The sequence below is a fragment of the Theropithecus gelada genome, chromosome 16, assembly GCF_003255815.1.
Source record: "Theropithecus gelada isolate Dixy chromosome 16, Tgel_1.0, whole genome shotgun sequence".
Taxonomy (NCBI): domain Eukaryota; kingdom Metazoa; phylum Chordata; class Mammalia; order Primates; family Cercopithecidae; genus Theropithecus; species Theropithecus gelada.
This window is the reverse complement of record NC_037684.1, coordinates 38,691,348-38,705,999: the sequence shown is the minus strand read 5'-3', so window position 1 is coordinate 38,705,999 and position 14,652 is coordinate 38,691,348. Positions and strand designations below refer to the sequence as shown.

The 14,652-nt window shown below is 48.4% G+C and overlaps 1 protein-coding gene across 2 annotated transcripts in view; it reads right to left on the bottom strand.

The window, feature by feature from the left end:
• RGS9 (regulator of G protein signaling 9) overlaps positions 1–14,652 on the bottom strand; it is a 91,603-nt gene that overhangs the window by 70,994 nt on the left and 5,957 nt on the right. For both annotated transcript variants that reach the window (XM_025362119.1, XM_025362120.1), the window contains exon 2: positions 4,024–4,120. In XM_025362119.1, the coding sequence (XP_025217904.1) occupies positions 4,024–4,120 (97 nt within the window). The remainder of the gene's footprint in view (positions 1–4,023; positions 4,121–14,652) is intronic.

The following is a 14,652-nucleotide window of genomic DNA, read 5'->3' as shown; positions in this document are numbered from 1 at the left end:
AGGCAGAACTCCGACGAGTCAGAAAATTCTAAACTTGAACCTGGCCTTCCATGACGTTGTGAAGGTACTTTTGTCAGGGTAGGAAGATGGGACCTATCCTAGTTGATTTATAACTTTAGATGATGGAATGAAGGCTCCATGTGTACCCTCGCCCCAGGCCTGGCATATCTTAGGGGCTGGCTTGGGAACAACACACACACGCCAAAAAAAAAAAAAAAGTGAAAAACTGGCATGAAAAACAGCAGGAGATGCAGGCTTGGAGGCCAGGAGAGAATGTCAGCAGGAGATGCAGGCTTGGAGGCAGGAGAGAATGTGCAACCGTGCACCTGTCCCACCCACCCGCTCCCCTCAAGGATTCAGATCTGTCTAAGGGTCAAGGCAAGCCAAGTTCCATCAACAAGCCCAGAGGTGCCATACACCCCCACAGAAGCTCTGAGCCCCTTTCCTCAGCCTGGGCCCTCTGGCCTCACAAGCAGAAGGTACGCCTTCTAGGCACAAGGTAAGAGCATCTCAGAAGATAGACAAGGTGCCCTGGAATGAAGCACCCCATCACAGAGGCCGTCATGCAGACGCCAGTGGTCACATTTCCAGCAATCCTAGCCTGCTTTCCAAAGGCTAAGCTGGAAACCTGTCTGCATGGGAACAGGCCCACAAAACACACCAAAGAAGAGGGCCAGGATTGAGACCCCACTGCCTGTGTTTTTATGTCTGGATAATTGCCAATGATACTTCCCTCCTCGGAGGTGGTGCAGGGACATTTCTTCTTATGACCCACATACACACTCTCTGGGCATAATTGCCTGCCTATGACCATGACTGGGTATAGACAACCTGCAGTTCTTCCCTTCATGCCCATACGCTAGGACACAAATGTCCAGCCATGATCTCTGTCAGTGTCCGCATGCACACCATCGTGGCTTTCCATGGTTCTACTTCTGTTGTTCTTAGCATCATTCACTCCTGGTTGGCTGTTCAAAAGCAAAATCCTTCATCTAAACTCCTACTTAAAATCCTAGGACTAGGTGTTTAGACTTTCCACACCAAGTCTCTCTCTTTAAATGCTACACAGTGTTGCGCAGGCAGAGAGACAGACCCAGGCAGACATCAGACTGATTAGCTCTCTCCACCGAGGAGCTGAGGGCTTTCTCATCCACTTGACTGCCTCCCGAAATAGATCAAATGAGATTATGGTGCCACCAGCCTCTGTACCACGCAGTCTGTGCTGACAGCATGGCAGACTGCTCAGGCTCCCCCATCAGTCACCTTTGTCCCGAGGAAGCCCTGGGACGCCTGCCGTCCAAGAAGTTAAATAATTTGTTTTTATCGGTGCTGATGTTGCTGGACCAGGGCTTCTCCCTGTGTTGTTTCTACAGCAGCTGGAATTCACCTGTGCAGGAGGAACAAGGAAAAACATGGCAGGATGGGCAACCTCGCCCAAATCCAGGAACCAAGTGTGCCCCGTGCACAAGGAAGGAAAGCAGCTGGTGCACACTGACAGTGGATAAGAATATGGACTCTGGGCTGGGCGCGGTGGCTCATGCCTGTAATCCCAGCGCTTTGGGAGGTCAAAGCGGGCAGATCACCTGAGGTCAGGAGTTTGAGATCAGCCTGACCAACATGGTGAAACCCCATCTCTACTAAAAATACAAAAATTAGCTGGGTGTGGTGGTGGGCGCCTATAATCCTAGCTACTTCAGAGCTGGGGCACGAGAATCGCTAGAACCCAGGAGGCAGAAGCTGCAATGAGCCAAGATAGCACCACTGCACTCCAGCCTGAGCAATAGAGCAAGAGCCTGTCTCAAACAAAATAAATAAATAAAAGTAAAAATTAAAAATAAATAAACAAATATATACATATATATGGACTCTGGAGTCACATTGCTGGGCTGAAATTCAAGCTCACTCATGAAATGAGCTTAAGGACATGAAGGCAAGTTGCTGAAACTCTTTGGTCTCCATAGCCCCATGTGCAAAAAGTGGGCAGTCATATCTACCCTTAACTTTATTGTGGGTGTTAACAGACAACGCATGGGCAAGCGCCAGCTACCACCACCATCCAGCACCCACTACACACCCAGCACCTGCACATCAGTCTCTCACTTCCTTCCTGCACTCGTTCCCTTAGGGAGGGATTGCTATTCTTGCATTAAAAATGAGAAAACTGGCCAGCTGTGGAGACTTGAGCTGGCAATCCCAGCACTTTGGAAAACCGAGGCAGGAGGATCACTTGAGCCCAGCAGGTCAAGCCTGCAGTGAGCCATAATTGCATTACTGCACTCCAGCCTGGAAGGCAGCATGAGACCCTGTCTCAAAACAAACAAACAAACAAAACAATGGAGAGAGTAAACTGAGACCAGGGCTATAGCTAGAAAAGACACCTGAAGGATTTAATCCTGCACTCTCCACACAATGACAGACAAGAAGTGACTCACGCATTCAATAAACTTTTACTAACCATCTGTTACAAACACGGCTCTGCTAAGCATTGGGGTTACCCAGATGAGCAAGACAAGATACTTTCCTTCGAAGGGCCCCAGTCCAGTGGAGAATTCAGGCCAAAATTAATGACAATCAGAGGCAGGGAGGGGGACGGGGTCAGGGATGCCTTCAGGAAGAATTGTCCCGGCTGCATCTGAGGTGATGGGGGATGCAAAGGCACCCTGAAAAGTCTGCCCACTGTTTCCACTCTTTGGGTGCCCAGAGCTACTCTGGTTCTTAGCCTTTCCAAAGTCTGGCTTATCAATGTTTCCTTTCCTCCATGAGCTGCTCTATAGCGTTTCAATTAATTCCCCTTTTGCTCCAATAAAAGAGTGGGTCTTCTGTTGCTTGCACGCAAGGAAACCTGAGTGACACATTGCTGGTGGGGGCATCCTTTCTTCTAAGCAGTCAGAAAGGGAAAGGGGAGGCCGTGAGCCAGCTTGTCTCTGCAAAGACTAGGGCACCTTGAGTGAAAAATAAATAGTCAAGTCAGGGGTGGCATAGAGGGAGGCCTCACGTTGAGCACAGCAGTGGTGAGGCCCTGGCTTGGGCTATGAGAAGCTGTCTGCTTCTGCAGGCAATACACCTAAGTATGAAACATTATCTTTACTGCAAAATCAAGATCAGAAAACAGGTAACACATTAACCAAAATGCTCTCCTAGTTTGGTGTCCAGCCCCTCTTGCCAATATCCCCAAATGATGCTCTGCAGGCATGTCACCCCCCTACACACACACAGAGAGAGAGGAGACAGTGGCATCACCCCGAAAGGGCAGTTGAGAAGGGCCTGAAATGAATTAGAAGGTAGAAGGTGGAGCAAAACAAAGGCCAACTTTTTTCTGCTAAATAGTATTTTTTTTTTCTGTTGCTTGGTTTCATTAAAACAAAGCAAACAAAACAACAAACAAAAAATGACAGTGAAGGTTTCTAAAATGAACTTCTGGGAGGAATGGCTTCAGGAAATGACCTGTTGAGTCCTTTTCTCCCTCCTGACCCCTTCCTCAGAGGAAGACTTTAGTCCGGGGGTCAGCAAATGTACTCTGCAGAGTGCTAGATAGTAAATAAACATTTCAGCTTTGTGGGAGTCTTGTTCTGTCATCCAGGCTGGAGTGCAGTGGTACGATCTTGGCTCACTGCAACCTCCGCCTCCCAGGTTCAAGTGATTCTCATGCCTCAGCCTCCCAAGTAGCTGGGATTACAGGCATGCACCACCACACCTGGCTAATTTTTGTATTTTTAGTAGAGATAGGGTTTCCCCATGTTGGTCAGGCTGGTCTTGAACTCCTGACCTCAAGTGATCGTCCTGCCTAGGCCTCCCAAAGTGCTGGGATTATAGGTGTGAGCCACTGTGCCTGTCCACAACTATATATTTTAACTCTGCCATTGTAGTGTAAGAGCAGCCATAGACAATACATAAATGAGTGAACATGGATGTGTTCCAATAAAACTTTATTCAGAAATAAAGTTTTTTACAAATACAGGAGGTGGGCCATATTGGGCCTCTGAGGTCTATTCCAGGCCAAGACTAAAGTGCAAGCTACATCACCTGTCATGGCATGAGGAACGCTGGTGACCAGGACCCTCTGGTTCTGCATTCGGACCCCTGTCTCTGGGTTCTGCATGTCCTTCACGAGCGCTTCAATCTGCAAGACAGAACAGGAAAAAGCCGACTGACAAGAACAATTTTGAAAGTTGTGCAGGGCCATTTCCACTGCACTGAGAGGGATCTCAAAATGCAAAGACGGACACCGGGGTTCCCCATCTGGTACAGGAGCCAGGTGGGCACTGAGTGACTCTAATGCAGCCAGGACTAAGGTGTGCTCCACAACCACAGATCCCATCCCTGGTGTGAAGACTCGCACATTCATCCTGACTGGGAGATTCTGGGGTGGCTTTTAAGGAAAGATGGAGCTTAACGAGAAAGGATTTTGCTGGGCTGGGTGCGGTGGCTCATGCCTGTAATCCCAGCACTTTGGGAGGCTGAGGCGGGCGGATCACGAGGTCAGAAGATCGAGACCATCCTGGCTAACACGGTGAAACCCTGTCTCTACCAAAAAAGACAAAAAAATTAGCCGGACGTGGTGGCGGGCGCCGGTAGTCCCAGCTACTCGGGAGGCTGAGGCAGGAGAATGGCATGAACCCGGGAGGCGGAGCTTGCAGTGAGCCGAGATCACGCCACTGCACTCCAGCCTGGGCAACAAAGCAAGACTCTGTCTCAAAAAAAAAAAGAAAGGATTTTGCTGGACAGAAAGTGAAGGAACACCATGGGCAAAGGCGTGAAAGGATGACAGCTCCCAGGGTTAGTGGAACAGAAAACAGCAGGAGTTGCGGCTGGAATAGCCAGTAGAGGCCAGATCACATGGACCTCAAAGCCACCCCTGCAGTGTAGATTTTGTTCCAGTGACTGTTCCTGGAGAGCATTTTGGAAACGTGGCCCATGACAGAGAGAAGAACATGAAGTATGAAGAAGTTTGCAGAGGTAGAGAAAAGTGCAGTGACCTCTTCAAAGCTATTGCATACAGCCCAGGTGAGGAACAACAGTGACCAGGCACAGGGGCTCACGCCTGTAATCCCAAATTCTGGGAGGCAGAGGCGGGAGGATCGCTTGAGTCCAGGAGTTTCTGACCTGCCCGGGCAACATAGTGAGGTCTTGCCTCTACAAAAAAGTTAAAAATTATCTGGGCATGGTGGCACATGCCTGTAGCTCCCAGCTACTTGGGAGACTGAGGCAGGAGGATCACTTGAGCCCAGGAATTCCAGGCTACAGTGAGCTATGATCGCACCACTGCACTCAGCCTGGGTGACAGAGCGAGACCCTGTCTCTTTTTACAAAAAGAAAAGAAATGACAGCGCTTCAACCCTTAGCACTCCCACTCTTCGTACTCTCAGCAGAGCAGGCAGATGGGCTTTCCATTATTTTAGAATATGTCACTCTTCTGCGTGGCTGTTCCACTGCAAGGGCCACTTGACACCGAGTAAATGATAAAGTTTCCCTACTGGTCTACATGTTCGGGACCTCCTTCCTCTCTGACTTCTTTCCTACCACTCCCCACCAGCTCCCTCTGATCCAGCCACACTGGCCACCTTCCTTCCCCCAGCCATACCAAGGACACTCCCAGCCAGCCTTGGGTGGGTCCCATGCTCTGGCTGTTCCCTCTACCTGGGCCAGTCTTCCCAAGAGACCAATTTGGCTCCCTCCTCACCTCCTTCCCCTTCTGACGGTCTCAGGAGGCCCACCCTGACCATTCCTAAAGCTGCAACCCTGAACTCCACCCTTGGCATTCCTGACCCCCTGCTCCGTTTCTCAAGAGCATGCGTGTTCTTCAAACATACAAAATAATTGACCTAGTTATTACATTGTTGATGGTGCATCTCCCTTTGCTCCTGGAAAGTAAGCTCTTCCTAGGGGTCTTTGTCTGTTGTTGTTTGCGGCCGGATGTCAAGTGTCAGGAAGCGTGCCTGGCACATAGGTAGTACCCAGTAAACAGGTGATGTGAATTAATAAATAAATGAGACAGTGGCCAGGAAGATGGTAAGGAGGCATGACTTTCAGAGCCCTAAAAGAGCAAAAATAAACTGTATTTGCAAGTGACTGAGTGGTTCACTGAGGGTGACACAGAATAATGCCAAGGTTTGGAACTTATGCGACCAGATTTACCAGTTACCAAACTAGAAAATGCAAAAGAAGAAGCCACTTCTGGAAGCAAAGGCATCTGCCTTGGCAGGTCGACTGCAAGGGGCTGCTGAGATTCCCACAACGTCTGGGAGGTGATTGGAAATGACTGCCCCAGGTTCAGAAGAGACAGGGTCAGAGACATGAATTAGAGCCATGAATGTCAGGGAGAGTTGAAGCTAAAGAGAATTAAGAAACTGTCCGAGGAAGCCTGAACTGCAGGAAGGCAGCCACAACGACAGCCCTGACTATCATTTAGAGTTTTTTTTTTTTCATTTTTATTACTAAAAATTATTTCCCACTTGAAAAAATCAAATGGAAACAATATCAACTGAAGGATTTATTTTTATTTTATTTTATTTTTTGAGGCAGGTCTCCCTCTGTCGCCCAGGCTGGAGCACAGTGGCACGAACTTGGCTCACTGCAACTGTCACTTCCTGGGCTCAAGCAACTGTCTTGCCTCAGCCTCCCGAGTGGCTGGGATTACAGACACAATGGCACCACGCCCGGCCAATTTTTGTATTTTTAGTAGAGACGGGGCTTCGCCATGTGGGCCAGGCTGGTCTTGAACTCCTGACCTCAAGTGATCCACCTGCCTCAGCCTCCCAAAGCACTGAGATTATAGTCGTGAGCCACCTCATCCAGCCTGAAGGATTTTTTTTTTAAACAAACTGGATGTTTGACACTAGTCAACAAAGATGACTAGAGAAAACCCAGGTGTTTCTCTTGTTATTCGGTGTTTGCTACTGACCCTGACAAAGCTTCATGTGCAGAGGTTTCAAACTTCATGTTCCCCTAGAAAAGCCCTCACTAACGGGAAAGCTGTCTACTCCCCATGTCCCAGATGTACTTGCCAATGGTCAGTTGGTCATTCGACATCCAGGCAGTCATGATGGACTCTGGGAAACCAGAGAGAAGCAGCTGTGGTCCCTGAGCCCAAAGATCTCACTGACCAGTGCAAGCATATTCCAGGATAATGCACAATGTGCAATGACAAGGGTGAGTCTATGGTGTCATGTGAACACAGCAGTGCCTAGGGCCGGGCAGGAGGGAAGGACTCCTCCTAGATTGATTTTTCTTTCTTTTTTTTTAGACTGAGTCTTGCTCTATTGCTCAGGCTGGAGTACAGTGGCGCGATCTCAGCTCACTGCAATCTCCACCTCCTGAGTTCAAGCGATTCTCTTGCCTCAGCCTCTCGAGTAGCTGGGATTACAGGCGCCCACCATCACGCCCAGCTAATTTTTGTATTTTTAGTAGAAACAGGGTTTTACCATGTTGGCCAGGCTGGTCTCAAACTCCTGATCTCAAATGATCCACCCACTTCGGCCTCCCAAAGTACCGGGAGTACAGGCATGAGCCACTGCGCCCAGCTTCCTAGGTTGAATTTTACAAAGTTTAGCAAGTATTAGGAAGCAGAAAGAGAAAAGGAGCATGGGTGAGGGTGTTCCAGGCGGAAGGGCCACAGGAGCAGAAGCACAGAACGTGAACCAGCAGCGGGGAACAAAGCCCTTTCCTGCCTTCACGCCCAGGGCTCTCTCCTGAGGTCTGGGCTGCTGCGTGCAGCTGGACATCCACGTGGAAGGCTGTTCTCACACCCAGTCTGTCCACATTCCCACCATTACCCGAAGTAAAACATTTCATCCATTTACCTGTTTCCCCTCTCCCCTCCATTTAGCCACCTTGCTTACACCATCATTAGTCTCTTGGCATTGAATTAAACAACATCTCCCAACACTGGCTCATTAAAATTTACAAAATCCTTTTGTGATCTGAAGGTACTTGCTTGCGGTCCAAAGAAAAAGCACTCAGGCTCTGTGGGATTTCCCTTCTCTCTTTACTGTAGGATCTTGGGCAACTCACTTAACCTCTCTGAATCTCCCTTCTCTGCCATAATATGGGCACCATGATAGTATGTGGACTAGTAAATGATTCTATAATACCTTAGAATTTAATTAATTTGTGGCTTTATAATCCCTTAGAATTTAATTATGTAAAATGCTCTATAAGGAGAGATATATGTTATGTATGCATAATGATATATGCTGTGTCAGGAGAGACATATGTTCATTGCTATGGTTAGAATTACTAATATTAGTAGCATTCATACTAATACATTTTGAAACTTTGCATGCAGGGTTGTGTTTAGGTGCCCAGGAATAGAAACCCAGGTCAACAAAGCAAATAAGTATAGGTATTTATGGAGCATGTATTAAGAACTCTGTACTGCAAGGATACAAGGTAGAAGACATATACCCAGTCTTCAGAGAGTTAAGCAGACAGTTACATGAAAATAAAAAGTTAACTAATATGAAAGCTAGGAGTCTGAATGCAGAGAAAGCTCAGTTCACATCTCTGCTCCAATTTAGAAGCTAGAGGCTTTAGGTAAATTGCTAAATTTCACTAGGACTCATTTATCTGTAAAACAGAGCTTACAATAGTATCAGGCCCGGTGTGATGGCTCATGCCTGTAATCTCAGCATTTTGGGAGGCCAAGGTGGGTGGATCACTTGAGGTCAGGAGTCCAAGACCAGCCTGGTCAACATGGTAAAACACCATATCTGACAAAAATACAAAAATTACCCAGGTGTGGTGGCAGGTGCCTATAGTCCCAGCCACTTGGGAGGCTGAGGTGGGAGAATCCCTTGAACCCAGGAGGCAGAGGTTGCAGTGAGCCGAGATCACATCACTGCACTCCAGTCTGCACAACAGTGAGACCTTGTCTCAAAACAAAAACAAAAACAAAAAAACACCAAAACCATTCATCATAGGGATATTGTGAAGACGAAATGAGATTAAGCATACAAAGTATTTCATATCATTCTGTGCACAAAGTATTTATGAAATAGCAATTGCAAGTCAGACATGGTGGCTCATGCCTGTAATCCCAGCTACCCGGAAGGTTGAGGCAGGAAGATCACTTGAGCCCAGGAGTTCAAAACCAGCCTGGGAAACACAGGGAGCCCTTGTCCTCCTCTCCCTGCCCACCCCCTCAAAAAATAGCAACTGCAGACTGGCTGAGATGATCATAAAAAGAGTGCAGAGAGGGCCAACAGAATCTCCATAGATGGTGAGGACCCAGCTTCACTCCAAGGGAGGGGTGGTATAAGAAGGACTCAGGTTTCTTAATTCAGAAATGGAAAGACATTGAAATGGGAACCCTGAGCACTGTTGGTAGAAATGCAAAATGGTGCAGCTGCTGTGGAAAACAGTATGGAGGTTCATCAGAAAAATTAAAAATAGAACTACCACAGCATCCAACAATACCACTTCTGGGTATGTATCCAAAAGAATTGAAATCAGGCTCTGCAAAAGATACCTGCACCCCCATGTTCACTGCAGCACTATTCACGTTAGCCAAAATGTGGAAATAACCTAAGTGTCCACTATCAGATGAACAAAGAAAATGTGTTCTATGCATACAAAAGAACATTGTTTGGCTTTTGAAAAGAAGGAAATTCTGCAATATGCAAGCAAATGGATGAACCTGGGGTTAATTATGCTAAGTGAAATAGGTCAGTCACAGAAGGACAAATACCACACATTCCACTTACATGAAGTACCTAGAATAGACGAATTCATAGATCAAATATCAGAATGGTGGTTGCCAGGGGTCAGGGAGAATGGAAAACGGGGAGTTGCTACTCAACAGACATAAAGAACTTTCAGTTAAATGAGATGAATACATTCTAGACATGTACTGTACAACATTGTACCTCAAGTCAACAATATTGTATTATGCACTTAGTTTTGAAAGGGTAGATCTCATGTTAAATGTTCTTACCGCAATAAAATAAAAAATTTTTAAAGAGAGGCCGGGCACAGTGGCTCACGCCTGTAATCCCTGCACTTTGAGGGTGAAGCAGACAGATCATTTGAGGGCGGGAGTTCGACACCAGCCTGGCCAACAAGGTGAAACCCTATCTCTACAAAAAAAACAAAAATTAGCCGGGTGTGATGGCACATGCCTGTAATCCCAGCTACTCAGGAGGCTGAGGCAGCAGAATCACTTGAACCCGGGAGGTGGAGGTTGCAGTGAGCTGAGATCACGCCACCGCACTCCAGCCTGGGTAACACAGTGAGACTCTGTCTCAAAAAAAAAAAAAAAAAAAAGTTTTTAAAAGAGAGAGAGAATGATCCAGGTGCATTCAAGGTGACGGGTCATTCAAGGGAGTCCTGAAGTGGAAAAATGCTACCTGCCGCCTGTCACTCAGGCAGCCTGAAGCTGGAAGGCTCCCACCTTCCCAAGGAGCGTGGGACCATGTCCTAATTTGATGCTGAGGGGTGAGATTCCCTACTTCAATCTTTGTTGCTAAACCAGCATTTGCAGCTGAACCATGATTTCGAGAAATGGGCCAAGGGCAGGTACACAGCTGAGGCCACTCTGAGCACAGAGCCAGCCAGCGTGCAGAACCCAGGCAGCTCCAGGGACTCCCAGTGCAAGACTGACTGTCAGCTTCCTCTGCACGGATACATTCTCGGCTCACGGAATTGTCTTTGGAACAAGGACTCAGAGCCATAGTCCTCGGCCATCTGCAGTGTCAGGACTTGGCGGCATCTGAGGTCACTGGGTCAGCTGTAGGTCCAGCAGCAATGAGGGGAGCAAAGGGACAACCCCAGGAGGGTGTTTGCGGGGCGCTGGGAGGTAGAGCTGCTGCTCCTGGGAGTGGCCCAGGGAACGAAGGAGCCGACAGGTTGCGGGAGTGACTCCTTCTGGAGTTTTCCACTAACTGTGACCTCAGGTCTCCATGGTACCCAAGAAGTGCCTGATTTTCTTTTGTTTGTTTGTTTGTTTTTGAGACGGAGTCTCACTCCATAGCCTAAGCTGGAGTGTAGTGGCGTGATCTTGGCTCACTGTAACCTCCACCTCCCAGGCTCAAGCGATTCTCATGCCTCAGCCTCCCAAGTAGCCAGGACTACAGGCACGCACCCCACGCTAATTTTTTGTATTTTAGTAGAGACGAGGTTTCACCATGTTGCCCAGGCTGGTCTCAAACTCCTGTGATCTGCCCGCCTCAGCCTCCCAAAGTGCTGAGATTACAGGTGTGAGCCACCACGCCTGGCCAAGATTTTCTTTTTTTTCTTTTTTTTCTTTTTTTTTTTTTTTTTGAGACGGAGTCTCATTCTGTTGCCAAGCTGGAGTGCAGTGGCGGATCTTGGCTCACTACAACCTCCGCCTCCCGGGTTCAAGCGATTCTCCTGCCTCAGCCTCCCAAGTAGCTGGGACTACAGGTGCACACCACCAAACCCAGCTAATTTTTGTACTTTTAGTAGAGACGGGGTTTCACCATGTTTGCCAGGATGGTCTCAATCTCTTGACCTCGTGATGCGCCTGCCTTGGTCTCCCAAAGTGCTGGGATTACAGGTGTGAGCCACCATGCCCGGCCAAGGTTTTCTAATATGAGGGCCCAAGACTCCTTTTTCCCACATTAGCTGCCGGATGAAAGGCTGCCTTCATTCAAAATGGTTTTTATTAGATGTAACAACAGCATGTTATAAAAACAGGGAGTCCATATATTGGAGAAGACATATAATCCCACTTTAAAAGTTAGAAACCTGAGTTTCTCCGACAGAAAGTTGGCAGATTTGATTCCTTGTTTTGCATTTTAAAAAAATCGAGTTATAAAGACTTTGAAAATAACCTTCAGAGGAGGAATAATGAGAGTTATTTTTAAAACACAATGAGGGGAGTCAGATTTCTTTCTAGCAGGTGTGTCACCCTTCACAGAAAGAAGGGCTGGGTGGGAGGAGGGAATGTCACGTGAACCTCAGGAACATTTTGAGGGAGTTCGGCCCATTGGGATCCCGATCCTTTCTCCTCAGACCTTTCCCCGTACAAATTCCTCTGAGGCGTCTCCTCAGTCACCCCAGGAAACCACAGAACTCTAGCTCTATGGGCTGAACTGCGTCCCCCTATAAATTCGTACATTGAAGTCCTAAGTCTCAGTACCTCAGAATGTGACTGCTTTTGGAGATAAAATCTTTAAAGAGGTGAAATGAGGCCAGGTGCAGTGGCTCATGCCTGTAATCCCAGCAATTTGGGAGGCTGAGATGGGTGGATCATTTGAGGTCAGGAGTTTGAGACCAGCCTGGCCAACATGGCAAAACCTCATCTCTATTAAAAATACAAATAAATAAATAAATAAATAAATAAATAAATAAATAAATAAAAGCCAGGAGTGGTGGCAGGCACCTACAATCCCAGCTACTCAGGAGCTGAGGCAGAAGAATCGCTTGAACCTGGCAGGCAGAGGTTGCAGTGAGCCGAGATCGAGCCACTGCACTCCAGCCTGGTCACGGAACGAGACTCAGTCTCAAAAAAGTAAAAATGAGGCTGGGCATATGGCTCATGCCTGTAATCCCAGTACTTTGGGAGGCCGAGGCGGGCGGATCAAGAGGTCAGGAGTTCAAGACCAGCCTGGCCGATATGGTGAAACCCCGTCTCTACTAAAAATACAAAAAAATTAGCCAGGCATGGTGGCGGGCACCTGTAGTCCCAGCTACTCGAGAGGTTGAGGCAGAAGAATCTCTTGAACCCAGGAGGCAGAGGTTGCGGTGAGCCGAGACCTCGCCATTGCACTCCAGCCTGGGCGACAGAGCGAGACTCAGTCTCAATAAAAATAAAAAAATAAAATAAAGCGGCGAAATGAGGTCACGGAGTGGACCCTAATCCCCTATGACCAGTGTCTTTATGAGAACAGATTAGGACACAGAGAGACACAGAGGGAAGATGATGCGAGGACAGAGAGAGAGCAGCCATCTGCCAGCCAAAGAAAGAAGCTTCAGGAGAAGCCAACCGTGCCACACTTTGATCTCTGACTTCCAGCCTCCAGAACTGTCAGCAAAGAAGTATCTGTTGCTTAAGCCACTCAGTCTATGGTTCTTTGTGACAACGGTCCTACAAACTCATACAGACTCTGTGTCCTATATTCAATCAGAAACATCCCTTCCCCTGCACAGAGAGGGGAGAATCTGAACTGTTTCCTGAGTTCTCCAGGGAGTGAGATGCCCTTGCTATTCTGCTGCAAACTTCAGCAGACCTTGCACTCTCCTCCTTGTGTCCTCGGGGGCATCCTCACCCTCAAAGGCCAACACTCTCACTCCCAAACGCACTCTGCTTCCCAGCTCCGCCCAAGACAAAGCATCAGCCCCGCTTCGTTCCCAGGCAACATGTCAGTGCTGCACAACCAGGCCACCGCGGGACCCTGTCTGACCCCGTGTTGGGGAGAAGGGTGTCAGGGTGTCAGCTGCACCTTTCCCCTCTCAGATGCCAACGTGCTGAGGCATGACAGTGGGCGCGCCAGGGAACCCCGACATCACAGAGGGATCAGGAATGAGGGCTTTGATGGATCTGACATCCCACCCACCACGCCCACGCTGCTCCTCACATTAAGGAGCTGTCACTCACGGCGGAAGATCTCTGGGGCTGGAATTTTCCTTTAAGCTGGAGAAGGCACCCGGGGGAACAATAACAATCGGTACTTTTCTATACAGAGATGGGAAAAGTGACCCAGAACTGCAGAGTTGTTTTTCTAACAGAGGAGGATGTGTTCCTGCTAATAAGCCTGGCCACACAGAGTCCAGCCACCCTCCCGCTGTCTCGCACAATGTCTCCCAGACGCTCAGACACGAGCACTATGCCCTAACCAGTGCTTCGTAGTCTTTCACCAAAATCTGCTCTTCCCACCCTGGTCAAAAGCCTGGGAATTGTTCCAGGCGACCCCAGCCAAGATGTGGCCAACTTCTGTTGAATGGGCTTTTTTATCCCTTTTTTTTTTTTTCAGGCTGGAGTGCAGCGGCACGATCATAGCTCACTGTGGCCTCAAACTCCTGGGCACAAGTGATCCTCCCACTTTAGCGTCCCATAGCTAAGACTACAGGCAAGTGCCACCCTGCCCAGCTAATTTTTTTTTTTTTTTTTTTTTTTTTGAGACAGGTTCTGGCTCTGTCACCCAGGCTGGAGTGCAGTGGCACAATCCCAGCTCACTGCAACCTCTGCCTCCTAGGTTCAGGTGATTTTCATACCTCAGCCTCCCGAGCAGCTGGGACTAGAGATGCCTGCCAGCACGCCCAGCTCATTTGTGTGTGTGTGTGTTTGTATTTTTGGTAGACACAGGGTTTCACCATGTTGCCCAGGCTAGTCTCAAATACCTAGGCTCAAGTGATCCACCCACCTTGGCCTCCCAAAGTGCAGGGATAAAGGCGTGAGCCATGGCTCCTGGCCCCCAGCTATTTTTTAAATTTTTTTGTAGAGATGGGTCTTGGTACGTTGCCCAGTCTGACTGCTTTTGTTTACAACACATCTCTTACCTGCCCACTCAATCCTGCCTCTGTGGAACTTCTTCTAACCCGTCTCCCGAACTATCAGGTTCTGCCTTCCAGCTGTGGCATCTGTCTCCAGCCTCCGGGGTGCTCCTTCGCTCAGGGCTCTCAACCGTGGCCCCATCGACGCTTGGAGTTGGATCATTCTTTGGGGGTTGGTGGGGGCGGCTGTCCTGAGTGTTG